Source organism: Helicoverpa armigera, chromosome 14 (genome assembly GCF_030705265.1).
Source record: "Helicoverpa armigera isolate CAAS_96S chromosome 14, ASM3070526v1, whole genome shotgun sequence".
NCBI lineage: Eukaryota > Metazoa > Arthropoda > Insecta > Lepidoptera > Noctuidae > Helicoverpa > Helicoverpa armigera.
In genome coordinates this window covers 2,758,595-2,781,831 of record NC_087133.1, presented here as the reverse complement: position 1 = coordinate 2,781,831, position 23,237 = coordinate 2,758,595, and the positions used below count along the sequence as shown (strand labels likewise).

General features: G+C 37.4%; 2 protein-coding genes, 3 long non-coding RNA genes and 1 other non-coding gene across 6 annotated transcripts; 1 reads left to right on the top strand and 5 right to left on the bottom strand.

Annotated features, from left to right (window-relative positions):
- Nucleotides 1-11: 11 nt before the first annotated feature.
- LOC135117789 (5S ribosomal RNA) lies at nt 12-130 on the bottom strand. Its single transcript, XR_010277169.1, has one exon. It is a non-coding gene; the product is annotated as a 5S ribosomal RNA (ribosomal RNA).
- A 2,569-nt stretch (nt 131-2,699) lies between these two features.
- Gfzf (GST-containing FLYWCH zinc-finger protein) lies at nt 2,700-6,686 on the top strand. The gene is made up of 6 exons (XM_021335903.3): nt 2,700-2,849; nt 4,034-4,181; nt 5,141-5,274; nt 5,429-5,495; nt 5,867-6,070; nt 6,526-6,686. The coding sequence occupies exons 2-6, from the start codon at nt 4,038-4,040 to the stop codon at nt 6,679-6,681; spliced, it is 705 nt and encodes a 234-aa protein (XP_021191578.3). The 5' UTR covers nt 2,700-2,849; nt 4,034-4,037; the 3' UTR covers nt 6,682-6,686.
- Nucleotides 6,687-8,341: 1,655 nt separating this feature from the next.
- LOC135117760 (uncharacterized) lies at nt 8,342-10,319 on the bottom strand. The gene is made up of 2 exons (XR_010277136.1): nt 9,152-10,319; nt 8,342-8,568 (listed from the first exon to the last, which is right to left on the bottom strand). It is a non-coding gene; the product is annotated as an uncharacterized LOC135117760 (long non-coding RNA).
- Nucleotides 10,320-14,081: 3,762 nt separating this feature from the next.
- On the bottom strand, nt 14,082-14,622 carry LOC135117772 (uncharacterized). Its single transcript, XR_010277159.1, has 2 exons — nt 14,476-14,622; nt 14,082-14,252 (listed from the first exon to the last, which is right to left on the bottom strand). It is a non-coding gene; the product is annotated as an uncharacterized LOC135117772 (long non-coding RNA).
- An 854-nt stretch (nt 14,623-15,476) lies between these two features.
- On the bottom strand, nt 15,477-16,010 carry LOC135117773 (uncharacterized). Its single transcript, XR_010277160.1, has 2 exons — nt 15,869-16,010; nt 15,477-15,657 (listed from the first exon to the last, which is right to left on the bottom strand). It is a non-coding gene; the product is annotated as an uncharacterized LOC135117773 (long non-coding RNA).
- A 403-nt stretch (nt 16,011-16,413) lies between these two features.
- Nucleotides 16,414-23,237, bottom strand: LOC110377164 (carboxylesterase 5A). Its single transcript, XM_021335871.3, has 11 exons — nt 23,014-23,237; nt 21,966-22,159; nt 20,744-20,808; nt 20,439-20,576; nt 20,022-20,303; nt 19,880-19,949; nt 19,586-19,735; nt 18,993-19,214; nt 18,128-18,265; nt 17,425-17,722; nt 16,414-16,773 (listed from the first exon to the last, which is right to left on the bottom strand). The coding sequence occupies exons 1-11, from the start codon at nt 23,214-23,216 to the stop codon at nt 16,482-16,484; spliced, it is 2,052 nt and encodes a 683-aa protein (XP_021191546.3). The 5' UTR covers nt 23,217-23,237; the 3' UTR covers nt 16,414-16,481.

Below are 23,237 nucleotides of genomic sequence, written 5' to 3'. Positions count from 1 at the left end.
AAATGACAAAAAGCCAACGTCACGCGGTGTTCCCAGGCGGTCACCCATCCAAGTACTGACCGCGCCCGATGTTGCTTAACTTCGGTGATCGGACGAGAACCGGTGTATTCAACGTGGTATGGACGTTGGCGATGGAATTGTTCAAATTACGAAGTGTATAAAACACGTGCAACCGAATAATATAGTCGTAGTGGTCTAGCTGGCGGATAAAGCACTAGCCAAGTGTAAACGCGTGGGTTCGATTCCCGGTCAGGCAAGTACCAATGCAACTTTTTTTTTGTTCTTAGAGAAGGCTTACAGACTATAACATTTTCATATTTTAACTTAAAACTAGATAGTCAGATCGCTAATTACTTACATACAATACTCCACAAATAAAGCACCTACTAGTATTTTGTATGTACTTTCTAAGTATGTCTTGGACCAGGACTGTAAAGTTGAAATGATCTGTTCGATTGGTGAGCAGACTACCCTATCGTAAGGTCCCTTTGGCAAGCCAATGAAAGGATATTGGAAAAAAATTGGTCTTATAGGTAGGTATTTGTAGCAGAATGCCCGCTAAGGTCAATTGATATCCAAATGACACGTAATTAAATTAGCTGAATTGAGCCCAAGGGCGGATCCAGCTTCGGCGCCAGGGGGGGGTCACACAGTCGTGGACAAGTCACAAAATTTTTTATATTGTACCGTATACTTCTTTTCATATCGTGGTGGCCTAGTGGGCAAAGAACCAACCTCTCGAGTATGAGGGCGCGGGTTCGATTCCAGGTTAGGCAAGTACCAATGCAACTTTTCTAAGTTTGTATGTAGGTACTATCTAAGTATATCTTAGACACCAATGACTGTGTTTCGGATGGCACGTTAAACTGTAGGTCCCGGCTGTCATTGAACATTCTTGGCAGTCGTTACGGGTAGTCAGAAGCCAGTAAGTCTGACACCAGTCTAACCAAGGGGTATTGGGTTGCCCGGGTAACTGGGTTGAGGAGGTCAGGCAGGGCAGTCGCTCCTTGTAAAGCACTGGTACTCAGCTACATCCGGTTAGACTGGAAGCCGACCCCAACATAGTTTGGGAAAAAGGCTCGGAGGATGATACTTCTTTTCATATTAAAAGTAGTAGTATAAATACAATAAGCGCGATCGTAGCGAGCTCGAGATTTTAAAAGTGGCTTCATGTAGAAAATGGCCCAAGCAGAGTGAGCGCAATTTCTGGTATTTATGCTACACACACGTGCCAAATAAAAAAGCGCGAGTGAAGCGAGCGCGAAATTTTTTGTTCAGGTCGAGGGCTAAGGTTAAAAAAGTGTTTTTATGTAGAAAATGGTCCGAGCTGAGCGAATGTGATTTCTTGGACATAACCACAGTTCAGAAACTGAAAAAAGCGCGAGCGAAGCGAGCTCGAAAATTTTTTGTAAAGTTTCACAGTAAAACATTTTCTGTGAAAACTTCAACTGTCTTACTATTGGTAAGGGTTCATGAGATCAGGGCGGTCTCTAGCTCATGTAGCGCCTGGGTGCAATCATCACCCAAGTAGGTAGGTAAAGGACTCAAAAAATGTTTCCAAATCATTGTAGGCTCAAACTGTTGGCCAGATTTAAGTTATGAAAGTCGAAATAGGACAACGTTATTGTAAAAATTTGCGCGAGCGAAGCGAGCGCGCAATTTTTTTAATTTTGGGACACAAAAAGTTCATAAGTTTTAAAAAGCGCTGTAAAGTAACAAGCAGTCGGAAGCGCAAACTGTTTTGTTTTTGAGGACTCCATTAATATTTTTTCTGCTATATTTGACTTTGAAGTTACCAAGGCAAGGTAGATATAATATTGCGCGAGCGAAGCGAGCGCGAATTTTTTTGAGCCTACGACACAAAAGCACCTGATTAAGTACATTCCAAAGCAACAAGTAGCCGCGAGCGTAGCGAGCGCGAATTTTTTTTAATGATTTGTTTGAAGACTCACAAATCAGACTGGGAATTACGTACAAATAAAAGGGAACCGTGATTAGAGCGAGTGCCATTTATGTTCGTTGTTTCGATGCGTGAATAACAATAATAAACAATCAGAAATACAGTACAGACATAGTCATTTTCTCGCGAGCGTAGCGAGCTAGAATTTTTTCACTTAGTTGGAGGATGTTAAAAATTAAAAATAATCAAAATGATCAATCCAACAAAGCGAAGGCGACTTTTTTGTCAGTATCATGATACAATGTGGAACTTCCTTATCGAATGTGTGTAATTTCTTCAAAATTTCGTGGTGGTGGGGCGTCCCGCGGCGCCACTGAGACCGTGGCGCCCGGGTTATTCCCACACCCTGCACCATAGGTAAAGACGGCCCTGCATGAGATACAGCATGTAATGTAGACAACCCGGTCAGCGGATTCTTAGTAACAGGGTCCCGTTTCCTCCTTTTGGGTACGGATAAAGAGTAAATAAAGAATAGAGAGCGAGCGTTTGCGAGCACGAATTCTTCAGCAAAACTACTCTACCTGTAACTATGTAGGTATCTACCTATTCACTCGGAATAAAAATTATCTTATACTTATAACAAAAACATAAAACATCGTGTTTAACCATTTCAATTATTGGTCCTCTTAAGTCCTGAACCTGGCCCAGGGGGGGGTCATGACCTTGTGACCTACCCCCTGGATCCGCCGTTGATTGAGCCTCTGTGTTTATTAAGTTAAATATCTACCGCTGCTTCTTATCTGGTTGTTAGCATATATACGCTGCATACATACAAAGCAAGTGAAAGGAAGTTGTTAGGCTGCGAGAGGTCGAACGTCTCACAAGTATTTAGTTTCAGTTCTGTGTCTATCGCCGAACGCATTCCGTGTATCCTAAAGTAATTAAATCGGTACGTACCTAACTAAGCTTATTTGCAAAAACTTTATTTAATATTAAGTTAATTAATAAGTTGACGATAATTGTATACGATTTTTTAAGTACCTACCTACCTACGTAGCAAACAATTCATCAGGCATTTTTTTTTCAGTGGAGAATCAAGTTTATGTAAATAAGTTGGTTGCATAGACAATGCATTAATTATTTACAATCAAATAAGATCCTTTTAGGAAGCCTGTCTAGATGCGCTTTTGTGGACTTTTGACATCTTAATTTGCTCTTGGAAATAGTAGGTACCTTAACAGCAAACGGCTAGCAATTAAAAACAATTGCTGCCACACCCCACAAAGTATAGTCTTTGCCACACCCCTACCTACTAGCGTACCTACTCGTGCTTACCTACTTACAAAATAAATAAAAAAGTTTAAGCTACATAATATTTCCTTAGCATATTTTGACCTACGTATTATTTTAGCACGGTACAAGGTAAATACGAAACAAACTTAATTTCACAAATTAAGTACCTATCCAGTTACAAGTAAATACCTTAAAATCACTGCTAATAAAAACGAACTAGGAAGTTTTGTTTTTCTAACGTTGGCCTGGGACAAAACTAGTACCTACGTACCTATTGCAAGGTTACGCTCAGTGCAACAAAAAATACTTATGTAAACAAACCCGGAAGGCTTACTTACATATAGAGATATTGATATCTGAAAATACATCAGAATAACTAATTAAATAATCAAAACTGTTTAAGAAACGTTATCCCAATTAAGATGCTGAATGCCGAAATTGGCTTGTCTCAAACATTTTTTTACCAAATCGAAAAAAAATAATTTTAATCTTGAACATATTTGTGAGAACCCTGTTAATTTCAAAACACGTTCTCAAAAAGGTTTCTTGATACAAAAAAAAAATAAACTTACCTCTTAAAATGATCTTCCAACAAAAATATCTGTATTACTTATCAACGTACAGTATAACATTTGTAACATTAACGAGTCCATCCATATGTAAATATAGAACTTGGTTAATTTTTATTTTTGATTACTCAACTTATTTTAAAGCTATTAATTTATATGTATGTTACGAACGTCGCGTCAACAGGCTTCAGTGTTTTGGCTCATTGGCTGCATTCAGCTTCTTAAGTGTTACTTACGTATTTTTGAGAAAGTTCATCATTTCCAATTTCAGAATCATGGTACTGAAACTTTACTACTTGGAAGATGGTCCTCCGTCACTCTCCTGCCGACAAGTCCTGGAGGCCTTACCGCCTATTGACTTCGAGCTGGTTAACGTCAGCTTTTATCATGGAGAGCATATGACTGAGGAGTTCGGGAAGGTATGTATCTTACCTATTTCTTATAAACGGTCTTTAGATTAAACGATGCTGCTTTTGATTCTAGATTATTACACAATGTCAATAATTTTATCTCGTTACCAACTCATAAACATGATAACTATGTAGGTATTTTACAATATTGTGTAATACACAAAAATAGGTACTTATTTCTCAACGTGTTGTAATACCCAAAAATAAATATGTAGGTACCTACTAAGTTGCTTAGGAGCAAACGATTATGCAAGTCTACGTCGATTATAATTGAGGCTGAGCCCACAAAAGTGACCTGCTGGCTTATTCGCTAACTTTCGAATTCTCAGATGTCAACTGGCCTCAGTTGTCATCGGAACTTTGATGTCAACCGATAAGTTCAAAACATTGGTATTCTGTATCGCATGAAGTGGATATCGGTGGATATCGTTACACGGTTGCTGACGCCAAAACTACGATGACAATTTGACAGCTCTATTTTTTTATCCATTATCCATTATGTCCACTGGGCTTACGGAATCGCAATATAACGTTTATCGATACAGAAACAGCTGCCAAAATGAGTCATGGTGGATATCAGCCTGATGACGTCATCTCATTTGGTAACTGGCGTTAGCGAATAAGAAAATAGCTGTTTGACAATTTACTAATGTACACTTTACCAATTGATGATATCTGCGAGCTGTCAGTGGAGTTAGCGAATAAGGCTACTGGTCTACATTCTCATGTAGATATCATGACATATTTATCTCAAACATTTAACGTTGACATTGGCACTAATAACAGCTCAATTAGGGACGGATTAATCGTATAAATTAGGCCAGTGCCCAGTACATACTGCATGTCCTAAGAACATGGCCAGCAGATAATTTATGAAAGCTGCCTGCCTAGATCGGGATGATCCGGGATGCCCTACATTCGGCTGTGACATGATAATCATGTTGTAAATGACTATTTCTTATTTTCAGATGAACCCTCAAAAAGAGATCCCAGTGCTTGAAGACGATGGATTCTTCTTGAGCGAAAGCGTGGCCATCATGCAGTATATTTGTGACAAATACAAACCAGGAAATCGTTTGTACCCTACAGATCCTAAAGCAAGGTTAGCATTTTACCCCTATTATTTCTACAACATAGGTACAATTTGTGACACGTATCTGCCAACGTTATCTGATAATTATTATAAAACACAAACTAAAAATCTTCAAGAACAACAGGGTCTTATAAAAACATAACTTTGCTGTTAACTATTGCAGGGCTATTGTGAACCACCGGCTGTTGTTCAACTTGACCACATACTACCATGATTTAGTTACCTACACGGTAAGATTTCTAGAATACAATTTACTTTTATAGACATAGTACTTATCGCCTAAGTGTTGATACAAACTGTACAACTATGAAATCAATATCGTCATCACCCGAGCCTTTTGCCCAACCATGTTGGGGTCGGCTTCCGGTCTAACCGGATGCAGCTGAGTACCAGTGATTTACAAGGAGCGACTGCCTACCTGACCTCCTCAACCAAGTTACCCGGGCAACCCAATACCCCTTGGTTGGACTGGTTGTCAGACTTACTCGCTTCGGACTACCGGTAACAATTGCTAAAGATGTTCAATGACACCCGTGACCTATAGTTTAACGTCCCCTCCGAAACATAGTAGGTAGTGAAATTAATATCTCCTGTATTTCAGATCATGCCCATCTACTTCGCCTATGAGCGCACCCCCGATGGTCTGAAGCGCGTCCACCGGGCGCTGGACCTGTTCGACACATACCTGCAGAGGCTCGGCACCAGCCACGCGGCCGCTGACCACCTCACCATCGCTGACTTCCCTCTCGTCAACTCCACGATGCTGCTCGAAGTTATTGACTTCGACTTCTCCCAGTACAAACACGTGAGTTTTATTAAGAAAATTGTGAAAAGCTTTTTTAAAACGATAATCGAAAGAGTCGTTTCTGTCTGCATTCTATTCTACCTATTTTAAATGTCCTGGAAAACCTTTCTGCCTTTTATCCTACTAATATTATAAACGCGAAAGTTTGTATGTATGGATGTATGGATGTTTGTTACTCTTTCACGCAAAAACTACTGAATGGATTTTAATGAAACTTTACAATAATATAGCTTATACATCAGAATAACACATAGGCTACAATTTGTAAACATATTGTTCGAAATACTAAACCTGCGCAGACGAAGTCGCGGGCACCAGCTAGTCTTTTATAACCCGATTAGCAGTTCCAAAAGTGTGAAAGCTCCCTTTTCTTATAGAAGTTGTTTAAAATTAAATTAAGTCATTCATTGCCTTTTGCATTGATGTATCTCATACCACTTATACATATTTCACAGGTTACCAAATGGTACAACGATTTCAAGAAGAATCATCCCGCCTCGTGGGCAGTCTCCGCAGAGGGCATGAGGCTGATGAAGAACTGTGCAGCCAACTTACCCGACTTGTCCCACCTTAACCACCCCCTTCATCCCACTAGATCTATTAAGAAATAATTATATATATGTCGGAGGCGTCATCAGGATGGCACTATCGTCCGACATCAGTTAGGGTAATCAAGCAAAGAGATAACTCAAAGAAACTCAAAACTCAAACAAACTAAAAACTCAAACGTTTATTCAAATTAGTCAGAACAAAAGACAGCCCCCAAAACGCCCGCCCTTCGCCACTTCCTACGTGTTCTAGCTGGGGAGAAGAAGTGGCGGAACAAACTCCTTAGCAACACATACCAACCATTACCGAACATGCAAATACCACAAGAACCATACCATAGACCATAATACCATACCATACCATGCCAGAGAAGAACCATTACAATACAAAAATCACAAGACTTACAATAAGTTTAGGTACTACCACGCTAGGCAATAACACCAGGTACACTACACGTAACGAAAGGCAGTAACGCGACAACTCCACGAAGACTCGACGAAGCTTCGACCAAGACTGAGCTAAGACTGAGCTCCGCGGACGCCACGCTGACCGCCACCACTCTGCCAAGCGCGCCAAAATGTTGATTCACCGGAAACGCCGCTAGAGGGCGCGCTTGCGTGACGTTTAGTGTCCGTACTATTGACAGTCTCCGACATATACATATTTAATCAAAGGCTTATTTGTGAAATAAAGTCAATACGTATATAAAACTTCAATCAGTATTTGTATAATATGATTTCTGTAAAGGGTCATTGTGGAGTAACGATCGTAAGGTTGTCAATTAATTTTATTAACCCCCTACGGATTACGAAAATTGTTGATTTATTACTGAAACCTCTATATTTAGTGAGTAGAAATAGAAATCTCATTAACCTTTTTACGACTTTTAGATAGAAGGCTACTAAACATGAGGGCCTACTATCACCACCATAGTTTAATTGCGAAATTAGAAACGCTTCATTTGCGATATTTTATTTCTTAGTTATAAAATGGGACTTTTATCAGTTCCGTATGTGCGGTTTGCAATCTATGTAATATTCGGCCACTTTCTACTCTTAAATTAGGTATTCGCAGTTCTCCTCCAGTTTTACTTACTCCGAATAGTTCCTACTGACCAAAGGAAGGGCTAAGTATTAACAAGATTACACACATAATATTTACGGCTGTTATCTTGGGTTTATATAAGCAGTGTTTCCCGATAATATCCTCTGCAATAATATGTTATGTATAAAAGGGTAGGGTATATAAGCTACATACATCTGGCAATCGGTGCAGCGCAGCATATTGTTGTATAAAATTATACGAGTTATAACATAGGATAATATTCTGTCTAACTATATAGCTCAGGATAATAGTCTGGCTGCAATACCGTGTTATACAGTTAGCTAAGTTTGATCTTGATGGCGGTTAAAGCTCTTGTGGCATACAAGCTTCCTTGCTTACCTACTTGCTTATTATACTAGGTTCCCCTCAAAGTATGGATCAGTAGTAATAGGGGCACGCACGATGGATGATGAAGGAGTCAACGAGGATGTCAGAATGGGAGGAAACATTTTCAACCAGACCTATTTTGTCCTCGCTGATCTTCGTACAGATAACAACCTTCATAGCTGGAAAGCGATCTAGACGCCATTATATCTTTGATTATTATCTAATATAGACTACCAAGTAGCTTATACCATAAGCTAAACATTATTGCGTTAACAATAAAACACAGCAACATTGATATAAATAAACTTTAATACATAACTGATGATTAGTCAATTTACAATGATAAATATTTGTTGACCTGAATCATCCACTTCCTTCAAGGGTTACAAAATGCCGGCCATGGCTGATTCAAAGCAAATATTTTTAGCTCACAGGATCGGGATTTGATCAAACTATGAAACACATCTCCTCATGAAGGTCAAACAGGAGTTACTGCAACAGTCCTTATGGTTGATGCACTGGAAAGTAATAAAACAATGCGGTCAGAGACAGTATAAGCAAATAGAAAGTTCAAGGTTCAGAACAATTTCAATACAAACAACAAGGTCTGGCGCGCTGTTCCTAAGGCTTAGGGTCTAAAATTGTTTTAATGACTTAATGCAGAACTTTTCAAAACTTTCACTTGAGCAAAAGGTAAGAAAGATAATCCTCAAAATGCTGTCTCCATCGTAATTAAGGTTTGTTAGTCGCATGAATGGTTTGTGTTCCAATATTTCCTAGAACAAATGCTTTCTGTAAAGTAACTCCAGCATAAACTATACCTAACAGCTCTGAGCTCTTCGATTAAACACAGAATACACCAACTTTAAGAAGACCTAATATTTTCCTTGTACGTCCCGAAATAGATTTGGTCAATTTACCACGTAATGTCGGTAGGTAGTAAAATGATACCTAAACATTTTAAAATAAAGCCAACTAAACTGTAGCCTTAATAATTATTTGCAATGCTAGGTACGTGCTCCGATTACAGGATATTTATATGCACCGGTCGATCAATGGTCAACAAAAACAAAACAAAGGAAAATTATTGAATAAACTTACGAATTCGCCAACTTTGGCGCACTTCGCGTTGTCTGGCGCACTGAATTGTGCTATTCCTTCGATAGGCAGGACTTCAGGTACGACGATGCTGTTGTCTTCTATTTCTGCATCAGGCAGGAGGATATCCTTCGTGCCTCGGTCAGTGATAATGCTGCAAGTCGCGTACGAAAGCGCAAGGAACAAAACAAAGGCAGTGAGGCGACACATTGTGGTCAGGTGCAGGTTGACACTAACGTAGCTCAGTGCGTGGTGCTGATATAGGGTCAGCTGACATTCGCGTTAACGGCACCCGCATGGAGCCCGATAACGAAAGTTCTATCGTAAACATTGTTTACAGGACGTTGTTTTAGTTTACAGTATTTTTATTAACTGTAAAGTACCTGTTTCTAAATAGATAGGATTCTTTCCATGCGATTACATAATAATAAGGGATTCGTTGACACGCTTCCCGTAGGTGCTGGGCCACAAACCATGGTGACGAATCTTCTTGAACAAAGAAATGTCGACTTTAATTTTATTATTGTATCATGCATATCCAAAACCGCAGGCTTCGTCACTATTGCAATATGAATTAGCAATTGTTCACAACAAAATCTGAATACCTAAGCATCTCATTTATTTTTTGGGCGCATTCGCATCTGAATTTGTTCTCAACTTCAATTCACTGGATACCACTGGATGTCATCTACATACATACATTCTATCATGACCTAGAAGAGTCAGCTTCAGTCTCTGCTCAATTTTTTCCCACAATCTTGATTACGAGATATTGTATGGAAATCAGGAGACCGTTTATTATTGTATGCAGTCAGGTGACGATGATGACAATATTTTCAATATGATTGGCCCTTAGTAGGTACCTACATATCTATTGAATCAAAATCTGCAACGATGGTACCTATATCAAATATTTTCTCACGGATCATTTTGTACCCACAGATCTATTTTGTGAACCAGAAAGGACCGGTTATTGAGTAAAACATTATTTGTTATGGTAGGTAGGGACCTTGGCCATTCATGGTGCTAATCTTGGAGCTTTGTCCGTTGGTTGACGGCCGTGACGGGTCTCATTCATATTCGGACCTTCCATATAACATGCAAATGATGTAGCTTTAGAATTCTGTGAGTAACTTTGTTAAAATGAAACGTCTCCAGAGTAAAATCAATCATATATATATTTCGTATTAACATTTTACATTTGAATCTCATTAGAATTTTCGGTAACAATATAAATACATACATTTTATTCTTAGTCTTCATCAGCATTAAGTTACACATTTCTTACTGTAGCCAAGGCAAGCGCGAGAGCAGCAATCATTGTGAAAAATGCACTGAAAGAGAACAAGAAATAACGTTAATTCAAATCACCTATATAATAAAATAAAAAAATATGACCAGACTGTCCTCAAGAAATACATATGATAGAGCTATTGTCAGAGATAGCAGTATAATTCTTTCTGGACCACAAAATTAATTAAGTAGATAAATAAAAGGAAATAATTAAAAACGCATATTTCTGCATTCCTACTGAATCGATTCTAAAGGGCAGATGATTGAATCATAGGTACTCTAAGGATAACAACGACCCATAGTTTATACTTACATCTTCACCCAGCTTAGCGCATTTGAACTCATTTGATACAATATTCGGTTGTGCAACGGCTGGTTCTTCGGGAGCGTCAATTTTCTCAATAGCGCCTTCTTCTTCAATATCCTTATGTATAGTATTGGCAGATACAAGAACATACTGCATTAACGCAATCAAAACTACAACTGTGGAAAGGCGACCCATTGTGGAGAAATGCTGGCTTAAACTGACGAAGGTTTGTGGACGTGGGTAGATATAGGGTCTGTCTGATGCAGTCAGTTTAACGGCACCCGCATTGACCAGAGATAACGGACGCAAAAATATTTGTTACAGGACGTTGTTTTTGAGAGGCTGGTGGAGGTAGGAATGTAGGTACCTCTGGGTACTTCGGCATATATAAACTTAATTAGGGTAATTTAGAGCTTCATAACATAACACTATCTTTGTAAGTTAATTTCTTCCTCCTGTCTATATATGTAGGATCTCGGTCGTCATTGAAAGCTCGTCTTTCATTATGATTTAAGATTTTTTTTGGGAACTATATTTTTTGTCACCAAAATTTATATTTGTCATCAAGTTGTATCACCTAATAAATAGATCTATCGCCACGAAATATTTTCGTTCTCAGATAAACAAAGAGTGTTCCCAGGTATGAATTACCAAATTATTGTTAATATAATGTGTAGAATATGAGATGGATTACCAATAAAATTGTAGTGCATTACATGAATATAAACTTCGTCCTTATAATAATAGTTTTATTACTTAAATAAAAGCTTGGTGCTCAAAATGGTAGATCTGTCACCAAATAAATCGATTAATCGATCCCTGACTGCGACTCCTTTTTATTTGTTACTTTGTCACCAATACAGTAGTTACATTTTATTTCGTTCAGTTATTAAAATAATGTATTCGTTACCAATTTAATACATCAGTTTATAATTTTAATGAAAATATGTTCAAAGGGAAGAGGAAGGGAAGGGAGACAAATTGGTGTGCTTTCGGACCTCAACGAATGGGTTGTAGGTTGGTTGTAGGTACGAAATGGAGAGTGAATCTACCGCACAATATTGATTGGATACAAAAATTGGATGGAAAATGCAACTGCCCTGCGTTTTACAAAAATTATATATGCAAGCATATTATCGGATTAGCCATAGGCGTAAAGCTGGCCAACCCCCCACCAGAAGCAAAAAAATTACTTATTGGCCAGAAAAGAAAAAGGGGGCGCCCTTCAAAATTCAAACCAGCGCTGATTATTCAGTGATTGTTATTTTTAACAATAAATATTGATTTAATTAAGTGTTTTATTTACTATTCAGCTAGAAAAAATTAAATTTATTACTACTACCTGTGGAAATTAAGACCCTTGGGGGAGGCACATGGCCAGTTAAGTAGTAGACTCTTTTGGTTGAAAGGATGATGACGATCACCCTACATTTTTAGACCTTCATGAAATTTTCTAGTGATATATGATTTATTGGTGATCTCTTTAAATTAGTTTGCTTAAATACTATTAGGACAAACCTATTATAATACATACAAAACCATTTATTTGGTACTTGACCCCATATCTCCATGATTTTCTTTAATTTATTGCGGAACTGATTTTATATTGTTTGGTGCTACATTTTGGTGACACATCTACTATTTTGAGGGCAAACCCTATTATTTAAGAAACACAAAATGAATTAAATTGGTGACAGCTTAAATCATACCCATTTTTTTTTAATATATAGAAATCAAGAAAACAGTATTTTTCTTTTAATAAATTTAATTGAAATGGTTGCCTCGGACTTTAATTCAATAAAAAATGTGCAATACACTGAACTTAATTGTCCAAAGGATTCATTAAAGTTGACTCTCCCATCTCCCATGAAATGTTTGAATTTCAGTGCAAGTTACGGGAAAACAGATCATCATTTATAATAAGTACTGACTTGAAATTTAAATAATAAATATTGTTATTATAATGGCATGATATTACTTTAGGTACAACAGGTACATTGACCAGACGATCTGGTATCAGGAGTATGTTTGCGTCCATCCTGCCTGCCTGATGTATAAGTATCTACTTACAGTTAGCAAATATGATAGGTATAGTGGAACAATCATTTGCAATTGTGTCAATGTTGGCAGATGGTATCGATGGGTAAGTAATGATTCATTACTAATGAACAACATTTTGTAACATATTCCACAATGTTTGAACAACTTTATATTGAACTAAGTGATTGAGTAATCAATTTTCCTGCTAATAGGTACTTAGTGTAAATGCGAAAGTTTGTAGGGATGTACTTACCCTACTCTTTTAATCAAAAGCTAATGAATGGATTTTGATAAAACTTGGCAGTACTTAACATAAATCTATATCAGGATAAAATATACGAATACGGTACTTTTTAACCGTGTGCGGAAAGTAAGTCCCTCGAGACGCGGCCGAAAGCTGAGAGCCTATTTTAGATAGGTACTTAAATAAAGTTACTCGCATGAAAGAGCTCGTTCATGGTAGTTAAAATAAAAGAAAAAAAAAACAGTCAACCTGTAGAACTAGACACAAAACGCTCAATTAACCTCATCAATACAGTTTTCCAACAAATGTTTTAACAGGACAGTGACATTGTAAACTTAACGATTACTTTATCTATGTATCCTAAATACCTGCTGGTATATCGTTACTATTGACAAGTTGACCTACATTATAGGGAAAACGGTTTTTTGTTAGTCATCCATCACTCAAGTATTGTTTGATAACGCAATCAGATATATGATACAGCCAGCCAACCAAAGGTAGGAAAGCCACCTTAAATTGGTTCTTCCACCATGAGATTGTATGAATATAATATGTACTTCATTATTTTTTTCCAAATGTATTCTCAGTAAATGAAAAATGGTCTAAAACTTCTAACGGCAACATCGACATAAAAATGGCATGTGGTCCGACAAACTTATGGGATATTCACTTATAATACCACAAGAGCTTCAAAATTATCGGGTATTTTCCGATAGGTTCGTTATTAAGTCGTCAAGTTTTTCAGGAAAAATCACTCGCGCTTCGCGCTCGTTATTTTTTAACCTGAAAAACTTGACTCCTTCATTTGTTTGCAGGGAACCTTGAGGGAAATGCCAGATAATTATGAAGCTCGTGTGGTATTCGGGAGATTATTTTTCCGTCCCAAATGTCGGCCACAACCTGTCAGTTTGACGTAGCAACGCCCAGAGAAAATATTCAAAAAATTTTCAGTATAATACCATGTAGGTTGTACCACGTGACGTCGAATGGTGCAATTCTATTGGTCGATATTTGGGTCGGAAAAATAATCCTTAGGAATAAATAATGTATTGATTTACTTAAATATTTTTATTAGGTATACAACATATTCGTCATCATTAAATGATACTTACTATTGAAACGGTCATTAATTTTAAACTAAGCTAAAGTCCTTGCTCTTGACATTTATAGAAGTTCATGTCACACGTAGCAGTTCCACAGCACTGGTCATCTGCCACACACTGAAACACGGTTTATCACAATTTTATTGTCTATTAACCATACATTTTCATAAGCTTAAACTTAACCTTTAAAAATAGCATTTCTAATTTACATCACAAAAATCTAAGAGCGGTGCAACTTTTTCAACTTATCATTTCACTATTTTTTCAATACTGAAATACTGTTATCATAAAATAGTACCAGGCAAGGAAAAACTAAGAATATACCAAAAACCAAACTTACATCATCATAGTTAACTCCACATTCGCCTTCATTAGAATCCGACTGGGGTCTAGCTTGCAGTGTACCAATTAAGTATTGTGTACAAAGAAGGAACAAAATAATACCACACGCACGGCTCATGATGATCAATATTCGTCCAATTCTAAATGGAATTTGTCTTACCTGGTTTTTATAAGTACAATTTTACCACAACCAGTTTGTTTTTTTACGTATTTCCTTGTGATTTTGTGTTGACGCTAACTTATTGAATATTAATAATTTAATCAGCTGTTAAGTTATTCAACATATTTTGGAATTGAGAATCATTTAAGAAATACTTAGCTGGAATTTATTACATTATCATCAAAATAACTTGGTAGGTAGGGCTAGAAAGTAAAAAGGCATGAAATAACTTGGCAGGAAAATTCATAAATAGAGCGAAGAAAAACAGGCTTCCGATAGTCAAGAAGAAAAATCTTAAAGCCACAACGTAGCTAACCTGTTGCTAATGCGTCATAAGTTGCCCCATTGCAAGTTGACCCAATTTACGCAGGGGAAAATAGCACCGTTTTTTGTTAGTCATGTGTGAGTCAACATGGGCTCATTGTGTGATAATGCAATTGAATGATACGTCTACGTATAGTACAATCGAACCTTCAACTGTTTCTTTCAAACCACAAGATTATACAGTGCAAGAATACAAAACTGTTCAGCCGTGTCCTTAACTATTGGCCAATGATCATTCTTTCAAACTTACATATGTATACTTATAGTAGGTACCTATTTACATATTTCATGACTTGATACTTGTAGGAACTCTGAAGACATCCATGTAAAAATGAATTTTAAAAAATCGTTCATCTTGACGCAGTCGGGTTAGTTTATAGTTTTATTTTCAGTAGGTAGTGGGTAAGGGGGGAATTACCTACTTACCTTTCTTGTATTTCTTCGTAGTGCAATTACACAATGCTGCTAGTTTTCAGACAAAGACAGACCTTAATTAATATATCTGATTAAAACGATTTTTGCATTTTATACGGTGTTTAATTTTGGTCCATAAACGTTGCTTGACATGTCTTTTTTTTCCAAGATATTTATTATTCTTCATCATTTATGGAATTTAGGTAGTTCTATTTTGATCTGGCATCTTTTGGCGAATCTGTGACACGTTGCAGGTGCACAGCATTCTGAATCAGAGTCACACTGAAAAAAATATAAATTTAGGATTACCTAATCTGAAACTCAGTCAAACATAGAACCTAATTCAACAGATAAATAGGAATCTCCTTCGAAATATGTTCATAAGTTCTGCCATTGACAAGATATATACCTATGTAGATAAAGAAAACTTGTGCAAAACTAAGACTAAACATTCGGATGAATGAATACAGTAAGTAATGAAGATAAAACTTACTGAGTCACCATGTTTCCCACAAGTAGCAGCAGGGTCCGACGACTGAGCTTCAGTTGTCTCAATCAAGTATTGAGTGAAGATGAGGAACAAAACAATAGCACAGGCACGACGCATGTTGACTAGTATTCAGCTAATACTGCAGGATGTCTGGCTGAGCTGGTAGATATACCTCCAGACGTTAAATATCGTCATTAATTAGTGCGCTCCATCTACGGTCAGCCAATAAACCGGTTTTCCTGTTTTGACATCCACAACTCTAATCTAATAATAGCATAATATACAAACAACTCAGGTTTCCTGGTTTTGTGGTTTTGATCCTCAGAATTGTATGCTAATGAGCATTTGTTTACAATTAGCTAATTAGATAGGTATTTATAAAAATATTCTTGCAGAACTCACTTATTGTATTACATCTGATATGACCTTTTATACAGACACCTACCCCATAGGTCGACTGATTTTTTTTTCAATTTGGGCCAAGAGTTCCTTAGATTATTGGGTTCAAGCAAAAGCATTTCAAAGGTTTTCGAAATAAAATCGCTTCGTAAAATCTTTTATTTATTAAGGTGTTAAAATTATGGCACTGACAATACAAACTTCTTACTTAGTAAACTCAAAAATCAAACGGGAGCTTAAAAGGTCCCTGTGTGGTTCTTTGTGGTTTCTGTGGCTGCCTCTGAGGAGTTCTAGTTGGCTGTTTACCCAACAGTCCTGGCACTAATTGCATAGTGTTCTGTCCGGGCAACTGCACAGGCAATTGTCCCGGCAACTGGCCCGGCAATTGTCCTGGTATGGCTGGCAATTTGCCCAGCTGTTGCAAATTCAATAAGTTGCCGAGGAGATTCTTGCACAGTGCTCCTGTTAATCTGTCTCCCATATTGCCCCATAATCCGATCTGACAGAACCTGAAATAATACACATGAATAACTTAAGTTTGCAAAATAATAACGCTCTAAAATATAAAACCAGTTTTTGTTTTTCTAAACCAGACATTAATCTATTGTAGCGGACTGGTTTCAGAAAAAATAGATAACGATCCAGTTAGGCAAAGGAACCAGTTCAGTTTGAATTAGGGTTGCCAGATTCAGGTATTTCGGTTCCGGGACAATTCGAGGATTACGAAAAAAATTTGAAAAATTAGAATATCTATCTATATTTTTTGCATTTATTCAGAATTCGCATGTTTGAAGACTGTTTTTGCAGACCTTTCAAAAGACTTGTGAAATCTGGGCTCTTTAAAACGAAGAATTGCAATGCTGCGGGGTAGGTTATAAAGGAAGGGAAGCGGCCTGCTTCTATTATCAAAATGAAGAAAGCTAGTGTATGACGGTATTCGAAAATCCGGGACTAAAAGATGCAATTCCTGGACACGGGACAAGACTAGTTATTCCTGGACAATCCCGGATTTCCCGGCCATCTGGCAGCCCTAGTTTGAATGCATAGTAAATATATACTATACGCGGTTAAAAGATAAATAAATATTGTACAGAATAATTTTAGAATACACATTTATTTGCGCAGATTTTAGGTACAATAAAATACACAGATGTACCCACCTAAAATCTTTATCAATTGTCAACGATTCGCCAATCTTCAAAAATTGATCTGCGCTCGAAGGGAACAGTATGCCACCTAAGATCTTTGAAGTGTTCTTGGTTTTGGCATCATCAAGTCCGTGTGCGAACTTGGAGATAAGCCCCACAAAGTTCTCCCTGACTCGAGCATCGGTGCTGGAGACCTCGCCGCCCATGGGCTGGCCGTCAGGGCCCAATGGTTCGAAGATATATGCTAACTCGTCTCCGTGGGACGGACCTTGCGCTTTCTTAGGCTTCATCGGCTCGTCAGTCGACTTTTCTGTAAGTTTAATCAAGATCAATATAAATCATGCAAAGACTTAGACTTAGAGGATTATTAAGCTGAAATTAATATTACAACAAAAAGATGTTGCCTAAACACAAAATATCTAACATTAGAAAATATCAGTCTCCCAAAGTTTCGGTTATAGGTCAAACGAACGTCCTCTAGACATTTCCCTTTCACACTTGCTAAGACGTCTAGACCCAAAATACACGGAAATAACTGTTTTATTTTTTGCCACTACAGAATTGTCTTTATTTGCTGTTGCAATCAATAAATAGGGGTGAGGGGTGCATGTCGTACCTACTCCATTGCAAAGCAACAAGGTGATCTCGGACTTGCGTTGCGACCGTGTTAAGGTTTGAAGTTAAATGTCCACAAGCTCAATTTTTTTATACTAACCCGCTAAAGAGACGCCAGGCAGGAAATGCCAGCCCTTAGAAAGGTTTCCGACGTGCTCGAAGCTGTACAGGAACGCCTGGCCACCTGAACTCCACTGCTGCACGCTCTGGTACGCCGGGAAGTTGAACAGGGCATCACCTAGGAGATTAAGATGTATTCAGTAAGAAAGTGGCATGGGAAAAAAAGTTTTATCGGAATTGATCTATTTTTATTGTTTATGCACTTAATATATGTGATAGGTGTACCTATTTATAAAGTTTCATCTAAAATGCTAAAGACTTTTATAAAAACTGGATTATTAATTTCCTGTGAACTGCTAATTTACTGACAATACTGACATGTTCATTATAATTAATTCAATAAAATTAAACGATTTTCTGCGTAAAAATATTACAAGGAAATCGCATAAAGTAATTAATATACCTAAGTAATATTATAATCCATAAGTATACCTATTTCATCAAATGTATCTTGTAATCAATTGCAATTGATCCAGGGAACAATGCAGATTTTTTTTGACTCGGCATCGAAAATTTTATTATTAACTGTTGTAAACTATCGATTTCCTGCTGAGAAGGACACACTCTAACAAAAAATCTACCTATTTGCTATGAAGGGTAAAAAAAGGGTCCGACCCCTTGGTTAGGGTGCTGAAGAGGGTTCAAAAATGCTTTGAATTAGGTACGTAGTTCAAGTTCAAAACTTATAGTATAAAATGCGAATAGCTAAAAGGTTGTATAATAAGTGAGCTTTTATAAAATTTCGGTCCGTGACCAGATGGCAATGTACGACTGCATCTTTATACTCTAACTAAGTTACGTTTAATATATTAGAAACACTGTAGTGTTAACAAAAGTTTATTTACCTGTAGCTTCCGCGACCTCAGAAAGTCCATCAATGAGATTAGAAGCCTGATCAAACAAGCCCTGATAGTAGTCGGAGATGGGCAGGACAGCTTGAACGTTAGAAGCCAGTGGGATCAGACCCTCAACTCCTTGCACCACATTCTGAAGTCCGCCTATTACATCTTTCTTGAGGAAGTCCTTCACATTTTGGAGTTGGTTCGTCAGGAATTTGTTAAATTTGCCTGTAGAGAAAAAGAAAAGTTGTGTCACATCACAATATTAAGGGATAAAGGAAGGAATTTATATATTTTGTTAGTTAAAGTTAGTGATTACAGATTGGTTATTTCTTCTTTTCTTTTTACACAATCTACCATTATCAGACATCTCTTTTTAATTTATTCTTACTCTCCCATAACGGGCCTGCTGGAAGAGATTTCTTAAGAAATAAGTTATTCCTTTGTTATTTTTTTTTCTTTTCTGGATATTGTGTGTGTAACTGTGTCCATAAACTATTAAATAAATATATGAAGGAAGACCGTGGTTTTATCTCTATCTATCGATCGATTTGGCTACTGCAGGAAGCACTATACATATTTTTTTTTATTCGTCTTACCAAACACAGCCCTTGAGGTCTCTGCCGACGTGACGCCGGTGAGGAGAGGGACACGTTTCTGTTTCCTGCCAAGTGACTCAGCTGGAGCTTCGGCTACGAGAGGCGGCAGACCTCGGAGGTCATCCGCACCTTCTACTCTAGCACCAGCACCTGGAAAAATTGAAGCAATGCTACATAGAACACATCATTTCGATTTTTATTTTGTTTGTTTCATAATATCATACAAGACACGAAACTAGAGATATGAGGTTTTTCTCATTCTAGTCTATATGCTTATTATCGCCCAAGCCTTACCTGATCGTCCTGAAATTTCTTCCAAAAATCTTTGTGTGTCTACCATGTCCATATTCAAATCCTCGTCAGCCTGTAAATATGAAATGTTCTTTTAGAATCGAAAATTACCAACAATAAAAAAACTAAAGTTCGTACTAAGTACCTGTACAAGTTCTTCAACTGGCAATTTCCGTAAGCATATGAGAAGACTTTCAGCTGGTTTCTTCGGGCATCCCGTACGTTCAGCTAAAGCATCCGCATGTTTTTCAGGATCTGGTCTCACGGCGCCAGGAGACAAGGGAGCGCCTGACAAAGCGGCGACTCCCGTAGCAGTGCGACCTTCAGGAGACAACGCCAGGAGAGAAGCGGCACTGCCCCCAGAACCTTGGCCCATTACAACCACTCGCTTTGCGTCACCCCCGAAGAATTGAATGTAGTCTTGTATCTGAAATATACACAAAACATTATTAAGTTTATGGGGAATATTGACAGGTTCGTTTGTTAGGTTTTTAAGATCTAACGGTTGATGCTTAGATAGATAGTTTGAACATTAGTGATCATGTAATTTTAAACGTCTTACCCAGACCATAGCAGCGTGTAGGTCAAACAGTCCAACATTGCCTCCTGCATCTCTTTGCCCCGTGCTCAGATATCCAAGCGAGCCTAACCGATACTGTGCTGTTACCAATATCGTATCCTTTTGAACCAAATGTTGTCCCTGGAAACCAACATTTATCATTGCTACACACTCCTACAATTTTCTTAACTTATGAGATAGGAAAGTCATCGACAGAGTAGAATTTACGTAGTATTTTAGCTATGTATTTAATCTGGTAAATAATTCTATCCAATTTTGTAAAACCAAACAAAGCTAAAGTTGCTTACTCCATAAGAATGTGTCGATCCTGTTCTATAGTTACCACCGTGAATGAAGAAGACAACCGGGCTTCCTGCAAATGGTATAAAGGGTTATTTACACAATGGCTTATGTTTAACTGATCACCAGATATAGTAACAAATAGCAGACAAAAATAGTAAATGATCACCAAAATGAAACTCGCATTTTAATGTAAAACTATAACCAAAGTTTTAACACTTTGCTATCCTATTTAAGTGAAATTACTCCAAAATAAATCATGCGTAAGCCAAAAATAGTAAATGATCACCAAAATTAAACCACCATTTTAAAATAAGATTATAACCAAAGTTTTTAAGTTCTGCTATCCTATTTAAGCAAAATGAGTCCAAATAAATCATTGTTATCCCAAAAGTAGTAAATGATCATCAAAATTATACCAGCGTTTTAATATAAAATGATAGTCAAAGTTTTTACATCTTGCTATCCTGTTTAAGTAAACTGACTCCAAAAAAATAAGTTCGGCCTGATACATTAATTTATAACATTATGGGGACCCTTTTCCTGCACTAGGGTGGAAAATTCAAATTCAAATTCAAATTCAAAATCTTTATTGCGAACTAAGTGGCATAAAAGGATCTTATAACTAGGTACGTACTTAGGACTTAGTTGCCCGTTAAGGCATTGCAATTTATTAACATATATATATATACATTAACATTAGATTCCTAAAATTGTCTATTGCATGCCTCTCTAAACAGTGCGATAAGAGTGTGTTTTCGAGGGAGTGTATTGAGAAACACATTCTTCTTCTTCTTTCTCCTGCCCTGTTCCCAATTTTACTTGGGGTCGGCGCAATATGTCATTTTCTTCCATTTTCCCCTGTCACTCGTCATACTGACACTCACCCATGCATTGCAAGCCGGACAATTACTTTATTATATTAAGAAGCCTACATTTTATGGCAATCACAGTGACTTATTTAGGCAAAAATAATACATTAATTTGGTCGTCAAGAGTTGGTGATCATTCACTAAATTTGGTGGTCGAATACAATTTAAAGTGAAGTCGTGACTAAAATAGCTGGTACTATTACATTTTTAGACTTTATTTTTCTGGTGTTCAGTAGATATTTCTGGTAACAAAACTAAGGGTATCAAAGCATTTTACGGTGGTCATTATATTTGTTCCCTTACACAATTTAGGACAGAGTTGACTTGACGGTTACGTTCGATTTCATCAACTGCTCACCTTCTTCCGTAGCAGGCATTTTAGGAGCATACACGTTAAGACAGAGGCAGTCTTCATGTCCTAAGATTCGCCCTCGCTGGTAAGGATCGGGTTGAGGACATGGAAGGCACTGCTGGGTAGCCATCATCTCTCCTGCAAGGTACCGGCGGATGGGCCGCTGGAACCTCTGAGGACCCAGTGGTGGCTCTGCATATCTGATAGAGGAAATATGCTTCTAAAGAGTTGCGAATGAGCCAGTAATAAGTGAGCTAGTGAACAAGATTAAAAACAACAAGACCTCCAGTTTTTTATTACGCTTTTGGTCAATATTTTAGTTATTTTTATTTTATATCAATAATTTAATGTAGGTACCTAAGTTACTACATCATGGATAATCTATTGGCCACGAAAATAGCGGAAACCACTATCAACATCCGCCAAATGGTTAGCTTGAAATAACAGATTCAATTGAATTTAAAATTTAATTTTAATCATGTAATTTAATTTTATTATACAGTCGTTCTGAAATGCTGCATTTATAAATCAGTAAATATTAAAAATAATAAAATCAACTATTACTATTACATTAGTACAAAAACGTTTCGTACTGGTGCAAACTTCTTTTGGTGGTTCTAGGAAGCGATGCTAGTTTTGCAAAGAACTAAATTAATACAAATACCAATTCAAAGATTTTTGAGCTTTTTCACTCATTCTTGTCAATAATTCTACTTATCTAAAGAAACAAAAACAAAATTGACAAAATGATTCTGAATGGAGATGGAGACCGTCAATAATGTCTCAAAACTATATATTCGTCAAACTTTTCAGTTTTTATCTTCAAGGGTTGATGCTATACTGATTAGACCTTTGACCACTTATGTGTTATTATTTCATAAGTTGTCTCAACTAACTCCTAATTAGAAAGGCTAATTGTTGTTACAACAATACAACAGTCATCTTTATGTTATACATGCGAAACTTTTATTGGAGATTATTTTTATTAACTTTGAAATAAGTATATCCCTTACCTTTGATTATATATTTATATACTTAATCAAAGATCCCTTACCTAATCCCGAAGAAGCTGTAATATCCAAGTTTTTCATCTTTGATTCCTTCGATACGGGAGCTGAAGCCGTGGCGCTGGGTGAACACCACCGCCGCGTCAGGCTCGGGGGGCGCAGCCGGTGCGCCGCCCACCACAGCCTGCGCCGGCGCGAACCACAGCCCGACCAGCGCAAGCGCAACACACCACATCCAAAGCCGAGACATCACTAACTCCTATGACAATCG